This window comes from Manis pentadactyla, chromosome 7, assembly GCF_030020395.1.
Source record: "Manis pentadactyla isolate mManPen7 chromosome 7, mManPen7.hap1, whole genome shotgun sequence".
Lineage (NCBI taxonomy): Eukaryota > Metazoa > Chordata > Mammalia > Pholidota > Manidae > Manis > Manis pentadactyla.
The window spans coordinates 101,193,778-101,216,735 of record NC_080025.1 but is presented as its reverse complement, the minus strand read 5'-3'; the positions used below and the strand labels follow the sequence as shown (position 1 = coordinate 101,216,735).

The window sequence follows — 22,958 nt, the reverse complement described above, 5'->3', positions numbered from 1 at the left end:
CCTTCCTCTGGCCGAACCGGCCCCTGCTGCCTTCAGGTCTCTCCAGAAGGTCAAAGATAAGGATGGAAATAATGAAAAAATAAGTCTATAGGACCAAATTGTGTAATAGGTTTTACAGTCTTTGTGGTCCACTTGCATGACTTGCCTGCTTTTCAGATATTTTAAAGCTTAACTACTTAAATGGTAAACATAATTTTGTTGAAATGTGTGGAATTTTTCTGTTTGTAATCAACACTTAAATATATAAAAGCATTTTATTTTAGAAATTAGATCTTTTTTTATTAAGGTATGATTGATATACACTCTTATGAAGGTTTCACATGAAAAAACAATGTGGTTACTACATTTACCCATATTATCAAGTCTGCACCCATACCCCAATGCAGTCACTGTCCATCAGTGTACTAAGATGCCACAGATCCACTATGTACCTTCTCTGTGCTATACTGTTCTCCCCGTGATCCCCCACACCATGTGTACTAAACATAATACCCCTCATTCCCCTTCTCCCTCCCTCCCCACCCGCCCTCCCACACCCCTCCCCTTTGGTAACCACTAGTCCCTTCTTGGGTTCTGTGAGTCTACTGCTGTCTTGTTCCTTTAGTTTTGCTTTGTTGTTATACTCCACAGATGAGGGAAATCATTTGGCATTTGTCTTTCTCTGCCTGGCTTATTTCACTGAGCATAATATCCTCTAGTTCCATCCGTGTTGTTACAAATGATAGGATTTGTTTCTTATGGCAAAATAGTATTCCATTGTGTATATGTACCACATCTTCTTTATTCATTCATCTACTGATGGACACTTAGGTTGCTTCCATATCTTGGCTATTGTAAATAGTGCTGTGATAAACATATGGGTGCATATATTTTGAATCTGAGAAGTTGTATCCTTTGGGTAAATTCCAAGGAGTGGGATTCCTGGGTCAAATGGTATTTCTATTTTTAGCTTTTTGAGGAACCTCCATATTGCTTTCCACAATGGTTGAACTAGCTTACATTCCCACCAGCAGTGTAGGAGGGTTCCCCTTTCTCTGCATCCTCGCCAGCATTTGTTGTTCTTAGTCTTTTTGATGCTGGCATCCTTACTGGTGTTAGGTGATATCTCATTGTGGTTTTAATTTGTATTCCCCTGATGATTAGTGATGTGGAGCATCTTTTCATGTGTCTGTTGGCCATCTGAATTTCCTCTTTGGAGAACTGTCTCTTCATATCCTCTGCCCATTTTTTTTTAAATTTAATATATTTAAATTTATTGACTTTCTGCATGATTTATTTATTTATTTATTATTTTGGTGTCATTAATCTACAATTACATGAGGAACATTACGTTTACTAGGCTCCCCCCTTCACCAAGTCCCCCCAACAAACACCATTTCAGTCACTGTCCATCAGCATAGTAAGATGCTGTAGGATCACTACTTTTCTTCTCTGTGTTGCACAGCCCTATCCGTGCCTCCCCGCCACGTTGTACATGCTAATCATAATGCCCCCTTTCTTTTCCCCCCTCCTTACCCTCCCTTCCCACCCATCCTTGCCAGTCCCTTTCCCTTTGGTAACTGTTTGTCCATTCTCGGGTTCTGTGATTCTGCTGCTGTTTTGTACCTTCGTTTTTTTTCTTTGTTCTTATACTCCACATATGTGTGAAATCATTTGGTACTTGTCTTTCTCTGCCTGGCTTATTTCACTGAGCATAATACCCTCTAGCTCCATCCATGTTGTTGTAAATGGTAGGATTTATTTTCTTCTTATGGCTGAATAATATTCCATTGTGTATATGTACCAACTCTTCTTATCCATTCATCTACTGATGAACACTTAGGTTGCTTCCATTTCTTGGCTATTGTAAATAGTGCTGTGATAAACATAGGGGTGCACCTGTCTTTTTCAAACTGGGCTGCTGTATTCTTAGGGTAAATTCCTAAAAGTGGAATTCCTGGGTCAAATGGTATTTCTATTTTGAACTTTTGGAGGAACCTCCATATTACTTTCCACAATGGTTGAACTAATTTACATCCCCACCGGCAGCATAGGAGGGTTCCCCTTTCTCCACATCCTCACCAACATTTGTTGTTTGTGTTTTGGATGGTGGCCATCCTTACTGGTGTGAAGTGATATCTCATTGTGGTTTTAATTTGCATTTCTCTGATGACTAGCAATGTGGAGCATCTTTTCATGTGTTTGTTTGCCATCTGAATTTCTTCTTTGGAGTACTGTCTGTTCAGCTCCTCTGCCCATTTTTTAACTGGATTATTTGCTCTTTGTTGAGGTGCGTGAGCTTTTTATATATTTTGGATGTCAAGCCTTTATTGGATCTGTCATTTATGAATATATTCTGCCATACTGTAGGATGCCTTTTTGTTCTATTGATGGTGTCCTTTGCTGTACAGAAGCTTTTTAGTTTGATGTAGTCCCATGAGTTCATTTTTGCTTTTGTTTCCCTTGCCCAAGGAGATGCATTCAGGAAGAAGTTGGTCATGCTTATATTCAAGAGATTTTTGCCTATATTTTTTTCTAAGTTTTATGGTTTCATGACTTATATTCAGATCTTTGATCCATTTCGAGTTTACTTTTGTGTATGGGGTTAAACAATAATCCAGTTCCATTCTCTTGCATGTAGCTGTCCAATTTTGTCAACACCAACTGTTGAAGAGACTGTCATTTCCCCATTGTATATCCGTGGCTCCTTTATCATATATTAATTGACCATATATGTTTGGGTTTATATCAGGGCTCTCTAGTCTGTTCCATAAGTTGGGGAGCATAATCCCCCCAGCTTTATTCTTCCTTCTCAGGATTGCTTTGGCTATTTGGGGTCTTTTGTAGTTCCATATGAATTTTAGAATGATTTTCTCTAGTTTGTTGAAGAATACTGTTGGTATTTTGATAAGAATTGCATTGAATCTGTAGATTGCTTTAGGCAGGATGGCCATTTTGATAATATTAATTCTTCCTATGCATGAGCATGGGATGTGTTTCCATTTATTGATATCTTCTTTAATTTCTCTCATGAGTGTCTTGTAGTTTTCAGAGTATAGGTCTTCCACTTCCTTGGTTAGGTTTATTCCTAGGTATTTTCTTCTTTTTGATGCAACTGTGAATGGAATTGTTTTCCTGATTTCTCTTTCTGCTAGTTCATTGTTAGTGTGTAGGAAAGCCACAGATTTCTGCATATTAATTTTGTATCTTGCAACTTTGCTGAATTCAGATATTAGATCTTGTAGTTTGGGAGTGGAGTCTTTAGGTTTTTTATGTACAATATCATGTCATCTGCAAACAGGGACAGTTCAACTTCTTCTTTGTCAATCTGGATGCCTTTTATTTCTTTGTGTTGTCTGAGTGCCGTGGCTAGGTCCTCCAGAACTATGTTGAATAGTAGTGGGAAGAGTGGGCATCCTTATCTTGTTCCTGATCTTAAAGAAAAAGCTTTCAGCTTCTCGCTGTTAAGTATAATTTTGGCTGTGGGTTTGTCATATATGGCCTTTATTATGTTAAGGTACTTGCACTCTATACCCATTTTGTTGAGAGTTTTTATCATAAATGGATGCTGAATTTTGTCCAATGCTTTTTCAGCATCTATTGGGATGATCATGTGGTTTATATCCTTTTTGTTGATGTGGTGGTAGATGATGTTGATGGATTTTCGAATGTTGTACCATCCTTGCATCCCTGGAATAAATCCTGCTTGATCATGTGGATGATCTTTTTAATGTATTTTTGAATTTGGTTTGCTAATATTTTGTTGAGTATTTTTGCTATTGGTCTGTAATTTTCTTTTTTGGTGGGGTCTTTCCCTGATTTTGGTATTAGAGTGATGCTGGCATCATAGAATGAGTTTGGAATTATTCCCTCTTCTACTCTTTGGAAAACTTCAAGGAGGATGAGTATTAGGTCTTCACTAAATGTTTGATAAAATTCAGCAGTGAAGACATCTGGTCCAGGGATTTTGTTCTTAGGTAGCTTTTTGATTACCAGTTCAATTTAATTGCTGATAATTCTTCTGTTCAGATTTTCTGTTTCTTCCTTGGTCAGTCTTGGAAGGTTGTATTTTTCTAGAAAGTTGTCCATTTCTTTTAGGTTATCCAGTTTGTTAGCACATAATTTTTCATAGTATTCTCTAATAATTCTTTGTATTTCTGTGGTGTCTGTAGTGATTTTTCCTTTCTCATTTCTGATTCTGTTATGTGTGGAGACTCTCTTTTTTTCTTGATAAGTCTGGCAAGGGGGTTATCTATTTTGTTTATTTTCTCGAAGAACCAGCTCTTGCTTTCATTGATTCTTTCTATTGTTTTTTGCTTCTCAATTCTATTTATTTCTGTTCTAATCTTTATTATGTCCCTCCTTCTACTGACTTTGGGCCTCATTTGTTCTTCTTTTTTCTAGTTTCATTAATTGTGAGTTTAGACTGCTCATGTGGGATTGTTCTTCTTTCCTGAGATAGGCCTGTATTACAATATACTTTCCTCTTGGCATGGCCTTCTCTACATCCCACAGATTTTTGTGGTGTTGAATTATTGATGTCATTTGTCTCCATATATTGCTTGATCTCTGTTTTTATTTGGTCATTGATCCATTGGTTTTAGTAGCATGTTGTGAAACCTCCATGTGTTTGTGAGATTTTTCATTTTCTTTGCATAATTTATTTCTAGTTTCATACCATTGTGGTCTGAGAAACTGGTTGGTACAATTTCAGTCTTTTTGAATTTACTGAGGCTCTTTTTGTGGCCTAGTATATGATCTATTCTTGAAAATGTTCATGTACACTTGAGAAGAATGTGAATTTGGGGTGTAGAGTTCTGTAGATGTCTGTTAGGTCCATCTGTTCTAATGTGTTGTTCACTGCCTCTGTGTCCTTTTATTTTCTGTCTGGTTGATCTGTCCTTCAGAGTGAGTGGAGTGTTGAAGTCTCCTAGAATGAATGCATTGCATTCTATTTCCCCTTTTAATTCTGTTAGTATTTGTTTCACATATGTAGGTGCTTCTGTGTTGAGTGCATAGATATTTATAATGGTTATATCTTCTTGTTGGATTGACCCTTTTATCATTATGTAGTGTCCTTCTTTATCTTTTGTGACTTTCTTTGTTTTGAAGTCTATTTTATCTGATACACATACTGCAACTCCTGCTTTTTTCTCTCTGTTAGTTGCATGAAATATCTTTTTCCATCCCTTCACTTTTAGTCTGTGTATGTCTTTGGGTTTAAAGTGAGTCTCTTGTATGCAGCATATAGATGGGTTTTGTTTTTTTATCCATTTAGTGACTCTGTGTCTTTTGATTGGTGCATTCAGTCCATTTACATTTAGGGTGATTATCAATAGGAATATACTTATTGCCATTGCAGACTTTAGATTCGTGGCTACCAAATGTTCTAGGTTAACTTCCTTACTATCTAAGAGTCTAACTTAACTCACTTAATATGCTATTACAAACACACTCTTAAGGTTCTTTTTTTCCTCCTCCTTTTTCTTCCTCCTCCATTCTTTATATATTAGGTATCATATTCTGTACTCTTTGTCTATCCCTTGATTGACTTTGGGGATAGTTAATTTAATTTTGCATTTGCTTGGTAATTAGCTGTTCTACTTTCTTTACTGTGGTTTTATTACCTCTGGTGACAGCTATTAAACCTTAGGAACACTTCCATCTATAGCAGTCCCTCCAACATACACTGTAGAGATGGTTTGTGGGAGGTAAATTCTCTCAACTTTTGCTTATCTGGAAATTAATCCTTCTTTCAAATTTAAATGGTAATTTTGCTGGATAAAGTAATCTTGGTTCCAGGTCCTTCTGCTTCATTGCATTAAATATACCATGCCACTCCCTCTGGCCTGTAAGGTTTCTGCTGAGAAGTCTGATGATAGCCTGATGGGCTTTCTTTTGTATGTGATCTTATCTCTCTTTAGCTGCTTTTAATAGTCTGTCCTTATACTTAATCTTTGCCATTTTAATTACTATATGTCTTGGTGTTGTCTTCCTTGGGTCCCTTGTGTTGGGAGATCTGTGGATCTCCATGGCCTGAGAGACTATCTCCTTCCCCAGATTGGGGAAGTTTTCAGCAATTACCTCCTCAAAGACACTTTCTATCCCTTTCTCTCTCTCTTCTTCTTCTGGTACCCCTATAATGCGAATATTGTTCCTTTTGGATCGGTCACACAGTTCTCTCAATATTCTTTCATTTTTAGAGATCCTTTTTTCTCTCCATGCCTCAGCTTCTTTGTATTCCTCTTCTCCCCCTAGTTTCTATTAAATTTATCGTCTCCTCCACCATATCTAATCTGCTTTTAATGCCCTCCATTGTGCTCTTCAACAATTGGATCTCTGACCGGAATTCATTCCTGAGTTCTTCAATATTTTTCTGTACCTCATGAGCATCTTAATGATTTTTATTTTGAAATCACTTCATGAAGATTCATGAGGTTGATGTCATTTAAATCTTTCTCAGGTATTGTATTAATAATTTTACTTTGAACCAGGCTCTTTTGGCATTTCATATTTGTATATGGTGCCCTCTAGTGCCCAGAAGCTCTACTCTCTGGAGCTGCTCAGCCCCTGAAGCAATGTCAGGGATTGAAGGGGCATGTTATTGGTGCCTGGGGGGAGGAAAGAGTTGTTTTCTGCTTCCTGGCCACTATGCCTGTCTCCACTGCCTGAACCAGTGGGCCAAGCACACAGGTATAAGCCTCTATACTTTGCATTTGTAGTTGCTGTAGACAGATCTTCCCTCTGGCTGGCCTAACACCAGGGTAGGGTGTACTGGTTTGCAAGCCAGGTGGGGCTGGCTGAGAGAAAGGTGCAGTAGGCTGCATATCACAGTTGGGGTCCTTGGAGCTATGTAGCCAGCCAGGAAGCTGGAGTACCTGAAAATCATGAAAGCTCCCAACCTGCTGGGCAGAGTGCACCCTAACAGTTTTGTGTACTTGTCCTTTCTCCTGAGCAGTAAGCTCTGGGCAATCCTTGCCTCTTTAGCAGCCCTCTTGCTGTTAGGAAGTCTCTCAGACTGCCTGCCTTTCTTTTGTCCCAGAACAGCCGTATATGGATCCCTGCTTTCCACAAGTGGCTGGAATCTCAGTCTCTCTGGGAATTCTGCCTGTCTTAGCTTTCCAACCCCCTAATCACGAGAGTACCATGCAAGCACCATGAAATGTAGGTTTGTGCTCCCAGAGCAGATCTCCGGAGTTAGGTTTTCATCAGTCCCAGGCCTCCACTCCCTCCCCACTCCATTTCTCTTCCTCCCACCAGTGAGCTGGGGTGGGGGAAGGGCTTGGGTCCCTCTGGGCCACAGCTTTGGTACCTTACCCTGTTCTGTGAGGTTTATTCTTTTCTCCAGGTGTATGCAGATTGGCACAGCCCTCTTTCCTGTTGCTCTTTCTGAATTAGTTGTGTTAATTATATTTTTGTATGATATGCAGTTTTAGGAGGAAGCCTCTGTGTTTCACCTCTCATGCCGCCATCTTTAATCCTCCTAGAAATTAGATCTTGATTTATCTAATAGTATCTGAATCTTTATAAATACTAGTTTAATAGATTGATAGGTATAAACATTTAGCACTAAACAAAAAGTACACATATTTAAGGTTTTTATTTTTTAAAAGTCCTTCAGTTATTAAAGATCTAAGCAACTACAATGTGGAATGAAGTCATGATAAGGCATTTGGTTCCTTCTTGTTATAGGAAATCTTGCAGGGTTTTAAGCAGGCAAGAAAGAGAATACAATTTATTTATTTTTATTTTTATTTTTGTAAGACTGTAGGAGGTCAGGAGTGGAGGCTGTGTAATCTTGGATCCCCATCCACTACTAGAGTCTGTGAAGTATATTCCCTCAGTAAGTCATTCAAAAAATATACAGCCATTGACTCTTTACGTCTAAGTGCTGCCCTGGGCACTGTATAATGACCAAGAGCTCAGTGTAAATTAGAAAGCATTAAGTCCTCTAAGGGAGAGATAATTCCAGCTTGGAGAACCAGGAGCAGTTCATAGTTAAGGAGGGGATGGGGAGAATGACATTCCAGGAATGAGCAGGAAGTCAAGAATTTCTGAGTCTGGGTGGTTGGTCCCCGGAGCCATTGGTGTCTCATTGTGGTCATATATTCCAGTTCATTTAGGCTATTGTTGCTCAGCTTATATAAAATGGGTCAGTACCAATTAAAGATAATTTATAAAATGATAAATCCATAAAGCAGAGAGGCAACTCTTTGCTAATGTATTTGCCAAAATCTGACACCCCAGAAGAGTTTTAATTTGCTGTCACTGCAGTTTACCACTTTTGTGTGAATATTAATCACCTGTGTTAGAAGAAAAATGTGGTATACTTGGTTTCTGGAAAAGGTTGACTTATTTTTGTCTATTTGTATGTCACTATGTTTATGAGTACATAAACAGAAGAAGGAGAACACTCTAGGTGCAAAATGTAGAGCGGGCCATCTGCATAGAGTGAAGGGGTGAGAAAAAGGGCAGTGTGGACAGAGGTTAGAGGCGGGGACAGGGCTAGAAACAGCTGTTGGGGCAAGTGACAGTGAGCTGGCCGAGGGCTCTGTAGAGCCCCTGGGCAGTGACGTGGGCTCAGTCCAGGTTGTTGAATATGTAGGTAGGGGTGTACAGGGCTCCAGACCACCTTGTTTTTTTCATGAAACCAACTCTGGTTTTTACTTCCTTTGCTGACAACCAGTAGGAAATTATTCGGCAATCCTGTGGAATGAAATGGTCTTATCACGAAATCCTGTCTACCAGGTTTTGTTCATGTCGCAGACTGAAGGGCTGCAGCGAGCACTGGGTGCTCCCATAGGCCCCTCTCAGCTGCTGTCCTGCCCATCTCAGGCCTCTGGAGTGTGGATTGTACAACCATGAAGCATAAAGATGGACAATTCAACCCAAGTGAATTCAGTGGCAGCCAGTGCTTCCATGTGATAGTGCATAGTAGAATTACATTTTTGTGTGTAGAAACTCTAAAATTGGTGAATATCATTTCAAAATCGATGAATAATGTCTAAGACTAAGAGCTTGAAAAAGGCAATTCATGTAGCTCCTTGAAAGACTGGACTGCAACCACCCAGGGGAGCAGTGTCCTGTCACTTGGCTGTCCGAGGTGCTCCCCACCTCCTCCCACGTGCTCACTGCCTGCCCCATGATGGTTGTGAGGGACTCCACGTGATGTAGCTAGTTCCTTCCCTCCCCAGTATTTCTAGGGCTTGACTTTGTGTATCACATCTTTATCTCCCTCAGTCTGGATTTTCAGTTTGAAAATTACTCAAAGGAGCACACACTTTGGAATCACAGACCCAAATAGCAGTCCAGTGTGTCTGTTTCCATCCAAGTGACCTTCAACACATCCCTCACCTTCCAAACCCCAGCTTTCCCCTCTGCTAAATTGGGGAAACACAGGTTAGTTATATGGAAAGCACCGCTCCTAGGTCCAGGCACACAGAAGGCATCCCAAAGCTAAATGGCAGAGGCATCTCCCAACTCTCCTGGTTCTAGAAACCGTGCACCCAGAAAAACATGCCCATTCCTAGGCAGCTAAAATCTTTATTTTAAAAAAATCCAAGTAAGCACAGTAAGCACAGGTAGATTTAGGCATATGGGAAGTGTCAGAATTTAAGGAGCAAGTGAAAGGTCAAATACAAAACAGTCATGCCAGTCATGGCATATGTGCACTCACCAACGCCCTTGGGTGCACTGAGAGTACCAGGGCTCTGGGAGAGCGAGGAGGGGCTTGGGACTTGGTAACCAGAGCATCAGCAAGAACGGGGACCAGCCTCAAGAACATGACAGCTCGGTTCAATCTCCGGGGCGTGTTCACCCCACAGCCCAGCCAGTCCATGGTGTCCTTCACCTGTGGGGCCCCTTTTGAGATGCAGATCTCTGAGAGTGATCCCTCTTCTAATAGAGAAGCGTTCATCAGAATTGGAAATCTGATCCAGTCGATCTTTGTTTTAAAAGAAAAGGGCAGCATCTTGGAGGTTGGTTTCCCTGCACTGTCGGCTTCCCCACGTGGCCCACCCCAGAGGGAAAGGGTGGTGCTTCTGGAGGCCCCTAAGCCACCGATGCCTAAGGAGGCCGCTTCCATGGGGTTTCACCTGTCTGTCTGAATGAAGGTTGGCAAGCTTTCTCTTTAGCTGTGAGAAAGCTTTCCTCTGGACATTTCCTTCAGAACATTAAGTGTGGGCACAGGGTGGTGGGTGGAGGCCGCTTTTCCGTTTTCTGTTTGAGCACCCCATCGCTTTCAGCTGGTGCCTGCAGGGCTTAGGGCTGATTGATAGCAAGGAGGGGTGGCGGTGGAGGAGCAGTGGAGCTGAATGGGCATGGGCCATGGCATGCTTCACAGGTAGAGAAACTGGAGCCATGTGGTCCTGAGAAGGGGAGCCACGCGCCGGCCGCTGTGGCCGCACCACTCCAGAACTCCCGAGACAGTTAAACCAGTTTGGGGCTCAGCAGCCTGGAAGTTCCTTGTAGTTGTAAAATTCTGATTCCACAACCCAGTGTCCCCAGTAGAACTTGCTAAGAGGGCGACCTTGGAGGACATCTGCCAGCCAGTCCCCAGACACCTGCTCCGGGCCCCTTCCTGTGGCTCTCACACTCCCAAGTCCCTTCCTCCCTCCCTCCCTGCCGCAGGGACATACAACTACAGATGGGGTGTGGGGTTTCTTTTCCTCTTTTATGCTGAGGAAATACTGTTTTATATATATATATATATATATATATATATTGTTTAGAAAACTATGCCAAAATTAACATTAGTGGATTCTGGATGTTGGGGGTTCAGGACAGGAAGCCCGCATTGCTCCCTGGCCCTCCCTCTCCCTGCTGGCTTGCAGCCCGGCCCCTTCTCCTGTAGGCTTAATGGGGTGAGAGGTTCCACAGAACCTCAGAGATCACCCACTCTTCTCATGATCACTTGGGGTGTTTACTGTATGAATGAATGGATGTACTGCCGCTCCTCTCCCCTAGAATAGGCCAAAGACTCAGTTCGGTCTGATGGCCTGGAAGCTGGCTGTGATGTGTCCCATTCCGCCCCTCTAGCTCGTCTGGAGGGCAGTGGGCTCCACAGGAGTGCAGGAGGTGTGGTCCATGAGGGGGAGGAAGGAAATACGAAATCTTTGCACTTACTAAGTAAAATACCTATTTTATACATGTTTATTAAACTGTATCCTCATCCTTTTAATTTATTTGCATATCTGTTTTATTCAGTAATAGTACATGTATGTCATTTACAATGTATTCATGCACACTCATACTTGGGAGACAGTGCTCACAGTTTTTATTGATTGGGGTGGAGGATCACAAGGCTGAGAGATGTTGCTAGGAGGGCCAGCCTGGCTTCCCCTTAATGGGGGCTGAGGCAGGGGGTGGGATTCTCTAGCCAAGGTCTAGAAACAGCTAGGAATTCTTTCTTTCTGAAGGTTGTTTTGAAGATAGCAGATGAAGCAGAGATTGAAAATGAACCAGGTTGGGGTTTTTCTCCTTGGAAAGACATGAGGAAATTAATGAAGTAAAGATGGGAGGGCTGGCTAGCCCAGATGATTTTGTATCTAAAGACTTAACTTTCATTTCAGGTTAGCTCTTTTTAGAGTTCCAAGATGTTTCAAAGGAGCCGAGCAGCAGTTGTTTTTTCTGGCCTTGGATGTCTTCGCAGGACACCGCAGGCCCTGTAGCAAGTTTTCCTGAGGCCAGCATCTGGGTACATGTGCCTTTCTGGAGCCCTGCAGCCTGTTTCCCTGCAGCTGCCCCTTAGGACCCGCCTCCCAGTTGCTGACGGTTCTGTTGGATGACAGGGTAGCCCTTGCCGCACGGTAACCCCAGCAGCAGTACATGCCACACACACTCCTGTTTTATAAAAGCAAGTGCCCTCAAGAGAGAATGGGACAGTGGATAACAAAAGAAAACTGCTCATGTGACATTTTGCTAATTTACTACCACATACTCCTTTAATGCTTACCAGTGCTGGGCATGGTTCTTCACTCCTCACAACAACCTGAAGAGGTGGCAGGAGTAGCAGTCGCCCATCTTACGGAGCCGGAAGCTCAGGGAGGTGGCAGCACCTGGCCCACTGCGGCCTCCCTGTAGGTGGGGAGCTGCTTAGCTCCGCCTGCACTGGGAAGTGCAAAGCGAGCACTACACCTGTCTTAATACGGAGTCATACTTTTATTTTTTTTCTAGTGGATATTCCCAAGCCTCTCAGAACTACCTTATGTTTTGCTTGTTTTCACAGCAGGCCTTTCTAAAAATATTTCAAATGTAATATGTATATTATTACAAAAATGGAGTTTACACTGTCTTCCACCTTTTAAGCACTTACTATGTGTAGGTCTTCCTGTGCCAGCTGTTCAGTAGACATTAATTCTAATCCCTAAACTGAAAGGAAGAGATTTGTGCCCATTTCACAGAAGAGAAAGTAGAGGCCAAGTAGCTTATCACTCACCTGTCATGCCCAGCCAAGACATGAACCCAGGTCTGTGCCTGTTCTGTGTTGTTATAGGACAGGACTGAGTAACACAGATCCTTCTTGGTCCCTGTCCAAAGGAGATGGTTAATTTCACAAAGCAAAGAAGGCCTTGTAGACTGAGGAGCAGGGTGCAAGTGGCCCAGTCAGCCAGGGTCAGTGCCGATTACACCTGGCATCCCAGTGCTGGCTCTCACTCTCTTCACTCTCAGAGGCATCCCAGGGGGATGATACACTACAGTCCTGCAGCCTGCCATGCCACCCTTGGGGCTGGAGCTGCCCTGCTTCCGGGGGCTGGCCACGGCATCAGCCCCTCAGGGTCTGGGCCCTTTTGATCCAGTGCAGTTTTTAAGTTTTATTTTCTGCTGGACTTCAGTAAGCCCTCTGTTGGTCTGAGGCTCTCCACTAGCCCCACTCTGTCCCGGTTGTAAATGTTGCGTGGTTCATAGTATTCAGGTTAACAAATTAGCCTGATTAGATGGGTAAATTAGTCATTCTAACTTTCTGAAGTCCTGCTGGAAGAGCTTTCAAAATAGCATTTGTAGTTTTCAAACAAGCAATTTAAAGGACACCAGCATGTGGCATTTGTTTAAGAGTAAAATGTCCCAAACAATGTCCTACTTAAAAGCACATTTTGAGATTGGTTCACAGTCAGACTCAGAGACGTGGAGGCACATAGCCCCGTGTTGTCTCATCCGAGCCTGTCCAAACTGGGTCAGGTCCAGTTCCTGGGGGTACAGCCAAGTACAGCAGGGCTTCCTGAAACCCTCATTTCATTCCAAAGCCTCATTTTTGCCAAATGTTTTTTTCTGCACCACCCAAGAGTTTCTAAACAGACTTGCTCTGAATTCTGAGTGGTAGATGGTGAAGAACCAGCCACACGGAGGCAGTTGAGAGGGACGCCGTCAGTCAGAATGGGGCTGGCACGGGGGCTGGGGGCCAGGAAGCAGCATGGGAAAAAGCCATGTCCCTTAGCGCCAAGAATGCAAATGCTCCTGAAGTTCTCCATGCTCTGTGTCTTTGTGTTGGTGAAAGCGACAGTCATGCCCCGCTTCCAGGGTCACCGGGGATTAAATGAGATGATGCATTTTACATGCCTGAAGCCTCAGAGGCACTCAGTCAACTCGAGGTTCCTTCCTTCCTTCTTGGAGCCTTTTAAGTGGTAGCCTCAGATGCTGGCGTCCTTGTTCCTGGCTCAACCGGCTCTTCAAACAATCTTATTAATGCCTATTAAAATGAAACCCAATAAAAATGCCAATATTTGGTGTTGAAGTAATTGATGTGGCCAAGCAAGCCCATGGAGCATCCCAGCAGACCCCTGGTGCAATGTAGCCTCACACCTGGGGGATGAATTTCACAACTGTAATTGCTACCATATAATTCTTATTAATGTTGTGCTATAATTCCTATTTATTCCAAGGGGCTTGTAAATGCATTAAGACTTGTCAACATATTATTTTACACTGTTTATGATCTGTAGAATTATGTCCTTCAGGGTTGTATTATGCAAAAGCTCAAAATAAATGGCTTTGGGCCTCATTAAAAAAGAGCCAAAAGGGGCTATTTGTTGAAGTGGTTCTCCATCCCCGCTGTCCTGAACAGATGTCAGTGAAGCAGGTTTTTAATTCAGTTCTGAATAGAGCGCTCAACCACAGGAATACATGGGAATCCCCTCCTCCCTCCATGCTGAGCCACGTGGCCGGGGCGGTCAGTGCTCCCACCCAGAGGATGCTGTGTGTAGCTGGCAGGCAAGGGTGGTTTCTTGAGGGTGGGTGTGCCAGGCAATTGTTTGGTGCTGCATTCCAATATGAAAGTTTGCCCTCAGAGCTCCAGGCATTTCTGTCCCTCTGGTCCCTAGTTTGGGGTAACCCCTCTTTCAGTTCCAAATTTCCTCATGGTCCTCCTAGCTCAATCTATAAAAAAAAAGATCTGAAATCAATTCCCACTGAAGTATTAACTCTAAGAAGTATAAAATGTAACCTTCTCCCACAGATTTTTGCATTTATTAGCCAAGAAAGCGTAAAGCTAAGGAGACAGTTCTGCGCACTGGAATGTCAGGCTGTGTGTGTGCATGTGTGTAGGGGAGGGTGTGTATCATCATTGCTTCTTTTTGCTTTTGCCCTCAGAGCCTTCCCAGCACCTTTGCAGACACAGACTGGCCTGCCACGGTGTCAGGTTCCAGTTCCTGCTCAGCCAGTTCCCAGCCAGGAATTGCTGGGAAGCCTAACCTGGTCTCTTAGGTGGGAATGTGAATGTCTTCTCCCCAGGGCGGTGCCTGGGACTAGAGGCGCTTGCCATCCCTGTGCCCTCTGGTCACTGCTGTTCCTCCTGGCATGTGGGTGGGGAGGGGACTGCTCCTGACACTCTCTATGCTTCTCCTGTGACCTCACAGGCAGTGAGTATGATGAGGAAGAGGTGGATTACGAGGAGTCGGACAGCGATGAGTCCTGGACCACAGAGAGTGCCATCAGCTCTGAAGCCATCCTCAGCTCCATGTGCATGAATGGAGGGGAAGAGAAGCCTTTTGCCTGCCCGGTTCCTGGGTGTAAAAAGAGATACAAGGTAAAAGCAGCGCCACCTCACCCGGCAGGACAGCTCCAGGGGTAGCACCTCACTCTGCGGGAAGCACAGGCCGCCAGAGGCACTTCCCATGGTGCCCTGGGCGTGGGCAGTGCTGGCCCCTGGGTTCTGGGTCTGATGGGGTGTCCCCTCCACTAACCTATGTGGAGCTGTAGGTCAGGAGATTTTTTTGTAGGAGGCTGTGTCTTTGATATTTTTCAAGTTTGTGTGGTTATCAGGTTAGCAGGTGTCACCTGCTAAATCAGCCAAACACCTTCCCCAGTGGTTTGGCTCTCCGATGGCTCGCAGAAGCCCACTTTGAAGTCTGGAAAGCCCGCAGACGGCTCATGGGAGGCCTTTTGGGAAACACTGTATGCAGCTTCAAGCTGAGGAAGTTCTTGCTCCGTTCCCCCAACTGGCATGAAAGGAGAGCAGGAGAAAAAATGTTCTCAGCAAACCACCCACTTGAGCTTCAGCGCCCACTCTGTAGGTAGCACAGGACTCTGGGAGCCTGGCTCGGGGTGTCACCGGCAGCTGGGGGCACTGAATTTTCTATTAAGAAATTTCAAAGGGACAAAACAATGAGAAACACCCACAGCATCCAAGTGTGGGTCCAGAGGGTACCTTATAAAGCAAATTGCAAACTTTCCTGCGAAGTGTTAGCAGCTCTAAAAGTCCGTGAGATAGAAACACAACCTGGTACATTTGGTGACATGCTAATTTACCCATAGCTCTGATTATTTTTTCAAAAGGCTTGAAAAATGTGTGATAACAAGCACTTCTCATATTGCTCTCTTAAATATGTCTCTTTACACTGAAAATAATCCCTTTCAGTACTTCTTATACCTGCCTCTGATAGAAAAGCATGAGACACAAATGCCTCACAAGGTAAGTGGCCCAGGTTTCACCTGCTCTACTGTTAAATGTCATGGGAAGTCCAGATGCACTTTGCTTAAACTAAAGGAAGACCTGATGGAGCCAGGCATCCCACCAGCGCTAACAAGTACAGCACAGGCCAGTACGTGTGCCAGAAGGCGGGCACACATCTGTGTGTCTGGGGCGTGTGGTGGGCGAGCAGGAAAGGCAGCGAAGCTGCTCCCTCAGGACGCCGGAAACCAAGGGGGATTGTTGGATGGGCTTGTTTTCCCAGAGGGCAGCTCTGTGCTGCAGAAAGAGGTTTTTCCTTGTTTTAAATTTCAAAGTGGGGAACACTAGTCAGAGCCAGCATTGTATGCTGCCTGCTCTCCGATGCCGGGTCCCGCCCCGGCCCGCCTCAGCTACTCCCCCGGCTTCGCTGCCCTGCCGCCTTCCCTCAAGTGCCCCAACACTGTTGAAGGATGTCTTGCCCATCAGCTGTGTTAGGAGGGAGCCAAGTAATGACCCAGACTGAGGCTGTGTAAGCTACACCCTTTGTTCTGGCTGAAGAAGCTGAGCATTCAGGCCTCCTGCCTCTAGCTTCATTCTTTGTTTCCATCCTATTCCCTCATCATTTCTACTTTGTTGTCATCATCCCTTTATTCTTCTTTTTTTCTTGGGTTTCCAGCAGTTTCCTCCCACAGTTGTCTGTGGCTGGGTTGCTGGTGGTTTTTCTGAGTGTTCTTTCTCCATCTAAGGCCAAACGAAAATTAAGTGACCCGTGGGCTGCAGAGGCTGCCTGCTCCAGTACCACTGACTGGCAAGTGCCATGGTGGCAATTAGTGGCCCTGATTTCCACAAGGGAAGTAGTGTAAGTTTCCTTTTCTGGGCCAGAATGCCAAGCAATGAGACATGGGACAAGCACAAGCATGTAACTACCCCTCCTACCCAAGGGCCTGAGAGGAGGGGGGTTGCACTCCCTGAAGCTGCAGTTTGACTCCCTGCCGGGAAGTTCCCAGCTGCAGGGCAGTGGTGATCTCTGGTCTAATCATTATTGCATCATGTTTGTTGCATGGCTGTCTGGGTTGGGTGTTGGCAAGAGGCGGGTTGGATGAGCTGTGTGCCGTGGAGTCAGGCAGACTCCAGGAGGGCTGCCATCCTGTGTATCCCCGGGGCTCACTACTTAAGACTTGTCCCGTTCCCTCCCCGTTGGCAGGAGTCTCTGACCAGTTGGTCTGTCAAGCACGGACTCAGGACCAGCTCTTCTCACCATTCCACTGGCATGTGCAGAACTGGAGGAAAATGAGCTAACTTCTCAGGCTCAACTTTCAGTAGGGCAAGGGGAGGGGCCCAGTGGCTCACCGAAGTCTCCGTGTTGGTTCCCAGGTTAATTCCTTTGCCTACATGCCTCCCTTCCCCCTTCCCTCCTTTCTCCTTCAGTACCCTCACTTAAATTCCCCTCATTTCTCAAGGCACAGCTCAAATGCCCCTTCCTCTGGGAAGCCCTTTCCTTTTTCCAGACTGACTCCCGCTCACGGATGCAGGTTCCACCCTCTGACCACTGCACGGGCTCTGTTGACACCACCGGCAGAGCACGGAATACCTTACAACCTGAGGGACTGTACAGTGCTTAGACCCCCCAGCATCCAGCATGGCTCTTGGACAGAATAGGTACTCTTGAGGGTAGAGGGACAGAGGAAAGCACATGAAGAGGGAGCAATGTGGGCTTGCTTCCCCGACCCCAGGAACCCCAGTGCAACAGCATGATTCCTTCTTTTGGATTCTTCCCAGATACATTCTGGGCCAGGAACAATTGATCTTCTCTGCCTCAAGTGCTGCACACACTTTTCTTCTGACTTTAGGCACGAGAGAGAGGACTCCCCAAGCTTGTAACTGGGAATAGGTTTAAAAGATGGGCTGAAGTGCTTTGAGGATTTTTTCTTCTGAAAATGTTTAAAGATTAAAAGGCATTTTGCTACTTTTCTTTTAGGCAATATATAACAGAACAAGCCCTCCCCACCCAGTTTCTCTGATAAAGCCCTCTGCTGCATCAAGAAAACTGTTTCAGCGACATAGTATGTCCTCTGGTATCTAGATACACAGCCAAGCAGACGAAGAGCTCAGGGCATCCCCAGGAAGGGCACTTAGGCCTCTCCCTCCATGGCTGTAAGTCTCCTTGCTTCATCTAAGGGTCCCATCAGAAGCCCTGGCATAGAGCATAACTGACAGCCTTTCTGGATGGCAACTGGGCAGTACAGAATGAGAACTTCTTAAAGTGTTACATACTCTTTAACTCCATAATTCTCCCAGAATTTTGTCCTAAGCACATCATCAAAGGTATAAAGATTGAAGTACAATAGTTTATCACATTAAAGTTGGCACAAATTTGGGAAATAATAAATTTCTATTAGGGGAATAAAGAGAGTTCTGCCATTGAAACCCTATTTTCAAAAAAATGATGACAACAGAATCTAATCTCATATCTCATAGGAAAAAAAATACCTCAGATGTTAAAAGTGGTTATATTTTTTTCATGCTCTTCTCTATTTTCTAAATATCTACAATTACCTACACTGGACACAGATTACTTTAGTAACAGGGGAGAAAAAAGACCTGATTCCCACCTGACTCGCCTTGGACATTCTGTGCCATGTTGATCCAGGGGGGAGAGACTTGCATTTCAGCTCTCAGGATGGAGTGTCACACACTACATGTTTCCAAGTGGCTTCACTTTTTTTTTTTACTAGCTCTTTTTTTTTTTTCTATGGAGTCACTGGTTTTATTTTTTATGTACTTTTTTTTTTAGTTTTTTATTAAGGTATGATTGATATACACTCTTATGAAGGTTTCACATGAAAAAACAATGTGGTTACTACACTTACCCATATTATCAAGTCCCCACCCACACCCCAATACAGTCACTGTCCATCAGTGCAGCAAGTTGCCAGAGATCCACTATGTCCCTTCTCTGTGATACCCTGTTCTCCCCGTGACCCCCCACACCATGTGTACTAAACATGATACCCCTCAGTCCCCTTCTCCCTCCCTCCCCACCCGCCCTCCCACACCCCTCCCCTTTGGTAACCACTAGTTCATTCTTGGAGTCTCTTGAGTGTGCTGCCATCTTGTTCCTTCAGATTTGCTTCATGAGGGAAGTCATTTGGCATTTGTCTTTCTCCGCAAGTGGCTTCACTTTTAACTGTTACTACCGCCACCACCCCCAGCTTCTGTGTTTAAATTTTTCTTCCTTATCAAAGCTCCCGGTGACTTCATTCTCTCCTGTACTGCAGGAAATTATAAGTTACAGTTTCTATATTAAGGGCATGTGTCACATACCTATTCAGGCCTGAATGCTGAAAACGAAGATCAAATACCATAAAGGACATGATAGGCCCAGTTTGGCATTGACTTTGGATTTCAGTTTGATTTGGAGTCAAATTTTGAGAAGAGTCTCTAATTGTTGGGTGTCTCTTAATGATTCATTTCCCTTACCTGGGCAGGTAGTTCCTGGTGGTTGGAGAACCTGGTACAGCAATGAACCAGTGCCAGCCTTGCCCAGTCCACCACCGCAGTCTCTCCTTCCCCACCACTGTATGTGAGCGGACTGATAGGACAAGTCTTGAGTCTAGTTAGAGCAAGTACTAGTATCTGTGGTAATGGTGGCCCACTGACACTTGTGAGCACTTGAAATCCCAGCAACAAAGAGAAGAGATGTTAAGGCAGGTTTTTCTAGGTTCTTGAGCCAGACCTGGAAATGCCATGTTTCTGAATGTGCAACTGGCTTCCTATTTTTTTAGAATGAGGCAATATATGGAGTTGGCCGTTTTCTTCACAGCCTCAAAGCCAGACACACAAAACAATGTTTACATTCAAGCTGGGAACAGACCACAGAACCTACTGTTATCATCCCTCAACCCTGGGTTTGTCCCTCTGATGATCTGGCCATGTTGGACTGACAGCTCTAACAATTTCTGGTTCCAAACTTTCCCCTGCCTAGTTATGGAAATGCAGGCCTGGATGGAGTACCTACGGTCTGATCCTGTTGGAGTTACTATGCTTTTCTGCTTGTGACTCAAACATTTTATTTTTGATCTCCTGTTTTCTGACACGGTGTAAGTGGTACTGGGGCATAGGGGTAGCTGGATTTTTAGTGATTCTTCTTGCAACAAGTTCTTGTGAAAACAAGGACATGAAATTTTTTAGTAATCCTCCCTTTACCCACAGAAAGGAACCCTAGTAGTTGCTCAGTGTGTTATCTGTTGAGCTAATAGTCATTAAACAGATGGATGCAAATGTCTAGCATTTGTGAGCCAGTAACTTCTTACTGTATTTAGAAAACTGAGTTTTTTCTAATGTTCATAAAACTATTAACTCACTCTCCTTCAGGTAGCTTACAACTGTTACTCTATTTCATGGTTCTGTGGGTTGCCTGGCTCCAGCTGGGTGGTTCTTGCTTAAGTCTCTCATGTAGTTGCAGTTAAAATGCCAACCGGGGCTAGAGATACAAAGTTGGCTTCTTTACTCCTGAGGCCTCTGGTGGGATGGCTGGGACACTGGGCTAGCGGGGCACATCTCCCATCTGTCTTAACGGGTGGCATCATGCCCCTGCCCTCTCTCTATCCCACTGCAGCCAGTTCTTACCCCCCAGCGTGCCTCTGGAGATCCATGAGGGGCTCTTCACCCTCCATGCGGAGACTGATGCAGGGAGCAAAGGGGCTGAAGGTGGGAGCTAGGCATTCAGGGCAGAGGGTGCTTGTCTATGTTTGACTCACTGGACAGCCTTCAGACTCTGAGCAGCCAACTGGTTGCTGTTTGGCACCCCTGGGCCCCCAAGTCAAGTAGAAGGTCAAGCAGAATTCTCTACCACAGGACTTAGAAAAGTATGTAAGAAGTCAGTACTCTCGTTTTCAGAATAGTTGAGGTGTATCTGAAACTGTCATGCCTTGGCTGCGTGCATGACCCAGTCTGCACGGCCCACAATCATGCACGTGCTAGACTGCTCGAAGGGTCACAGCTGGAGTCCAGGCAAAGAATCCTTTTACATGGCTGCCATCCAGGCGGGCGCTGGCCCACTGCCGTCCACACCCACACTGAGATGCTCCCGAGGCTGACAGCCATCATGTGAAGCCATCTGACAGGTGATACTTTTGTCTCTTCCACAGAATGTGAATGGCATAAAGTACCATGCTAAGAATGGTCACAGAACACAGATTCGTGTCCGCAAACCATTCAAATGTCGCTGTGGTAAGAGTTACAAGACAGCTCAGGGCCTGCGGCACCACACAATCAACTTCCACCCCCCGGTGTCGGCTGAGATTATCAGGAAGATGCAGCAATAACACGCTGGTCGTAACTGTGCCAAGAAATCCTCACCAGCAGTTGCTGATTTTGAATACAGCCACCTTTTTGCAGGGGAAGCATTCAGCAACCCTTTAAAGAATTAAATGCATGCTTTAAATTTTTTCTGTAATTTTGGAATGATGTATCTTTGTAGAGTTAATGATTTTGTACATTTGCACATGTAATCATCATACCCATTTTCATTACTTCAATATAAGGTGCTAAACAAAAAAGCTCTAGGTTCTTCACATTTCCCCCAAAACAAAATAAAGTTGAGGGCATGTTACATGTTGCTTAGTTGTATTGCAGTGATATTAACTGGGGGGAGGAGCGGCTGGCACTGAGATTTTTTTTCCCAAGACTGTAATGTGATTGAAGTTTTTCAACACATAAACTCACTATATTCAAAACCAAAATAATACCTTCATTATCAAGCTGGTTACCATGCCTTACATAATGGAGTTAGTATTTGTGAGTAGAAAGACATTAGGTAATGGAAATATAAATAAAAATGTTTAACATAATATGCTAAAAATATTTTCATATTTAAATAACATACATAAAAGGTGTGCTTTCTGTGTTTTATGTTATCTTGCAAATCTTTTAGCCCTTTAAAAAGCTGAGACTCTTGCCATCTGACTTACCAATCATTTTAGTGTTATAAATGGCATTTTTGTATAAAAGTCTACTCAGTTCACACATTAACACATTCATTGAGTGCCTGCTGGATGCAAGGGATTCCATTTATGCCTATTAATACTTGTGGACCAAGATACCAGTTTAGTGAAATACTTTTTCCCTTAAATCTGTTAGGAAACACTTTGAAATACTGAAGTGCAAATTTTGTGTGTGTGGAATTTAGTTCTATCTTCATCTTTAGGTGAAGTTTTAAAGCACTTTGTAGTTCTCTATTGCCAACAGATTTAATGTTTTATGTGTTGCCAATTCTTGCAACCATCGCCCTAGCAAACCTGTGGGTTGCAAACAAATATACAAGCAAGCATGTTGCAAAGAGGAACATTTTCATTAAGACTCCTATTGCCTCTTCTTCATGCCTATTGTGTTTTGACTTCTTTTAAAGGCATTTTTCCATCAACACTATCGATGTCTGTAGTCCCACTGGAAATGTCTGTTTAGCTTTGTTAAACATTTTGCTGAAATACAAAATTGAGCCTTACTGACAATTAAGTGCTTCTTGCAGCAGGTGGTCAAAGAGTGACTAATATGACCCATCAAAGTAACGCCTGGACCATTCCTGAAGTTTTTCTCATCAACAATACCATCACGCCTTGAGTGCTCTTCCCTCCCAAGTGCTATTCTGTAAACATGAGAGTTTACCAGTTGCCTAATTATGCAATAAAAATTGCTGTGAGATGGCTAGCTGCCTGCAAAACTGGTGAAAAGCAAACTCAAAATGCTTATAACTTGTTCTCATTTGATGGCAGTTTTACAGCTGGGAAGCAGGTGTCCCCTCCTCAATTTTTCAGATATTTAAAAAAAGGATTGACAATTCTGTTAGCCAGATGGGTAAATTTCTATATTCTTGTGAATCCCTCATAATGGGGGATTTTAAAGTATTTATGAAAATTATGCCCTCTAAAAATTTCCTCAGATCTCTGAAGAGCGGTCTTGGTCCTGAGTAAAGTGTGATCCAGACATGAGAAGCAACTAGTTGGTGCATAAGAAGGCCCTACTTGGCTATTTCATATTTACTTAAGGTAGACCAAAATTTTTTTAGGCCAGCAATTATTTAGCTCCGCTCCTTACA

At 43.9% G+C, this 22,958-nt stretch overlaps 1 protein-coding gene across 3 annotated transcripts in view; it reads left to right on the top strand.

The window, feature by feature from the left end:
- JAZF1 (JAZF zinc finger 1) overlaps positions 1-21,476 on the top strand; it is a 339,131-nt gene extending 317,655 nt beyond the window's left edge. For all 3 annotated transcript variants that reach the window (XM_036897481.2, XM_057504610.1, XM_057504609.1), the window contains exons 4-5: positions 14,829-14,998; positions 21,013-21,476. In XM_036897481.2, coding sequence (XP_036753376.1) covers positions 14,829-14,998; positions 21,013-21,189 — 347 coding nt within the window. In that variant the 3' untranslated portion in view covers positions 21,190-21,476. The remainder of the gene's footprint in view (positions 1-14,828; positions 14,999-21,012) is intronic.
- The last annotated feature ends 1,482 nt before the right edge of the window (positions 21,477-22,958 follow it).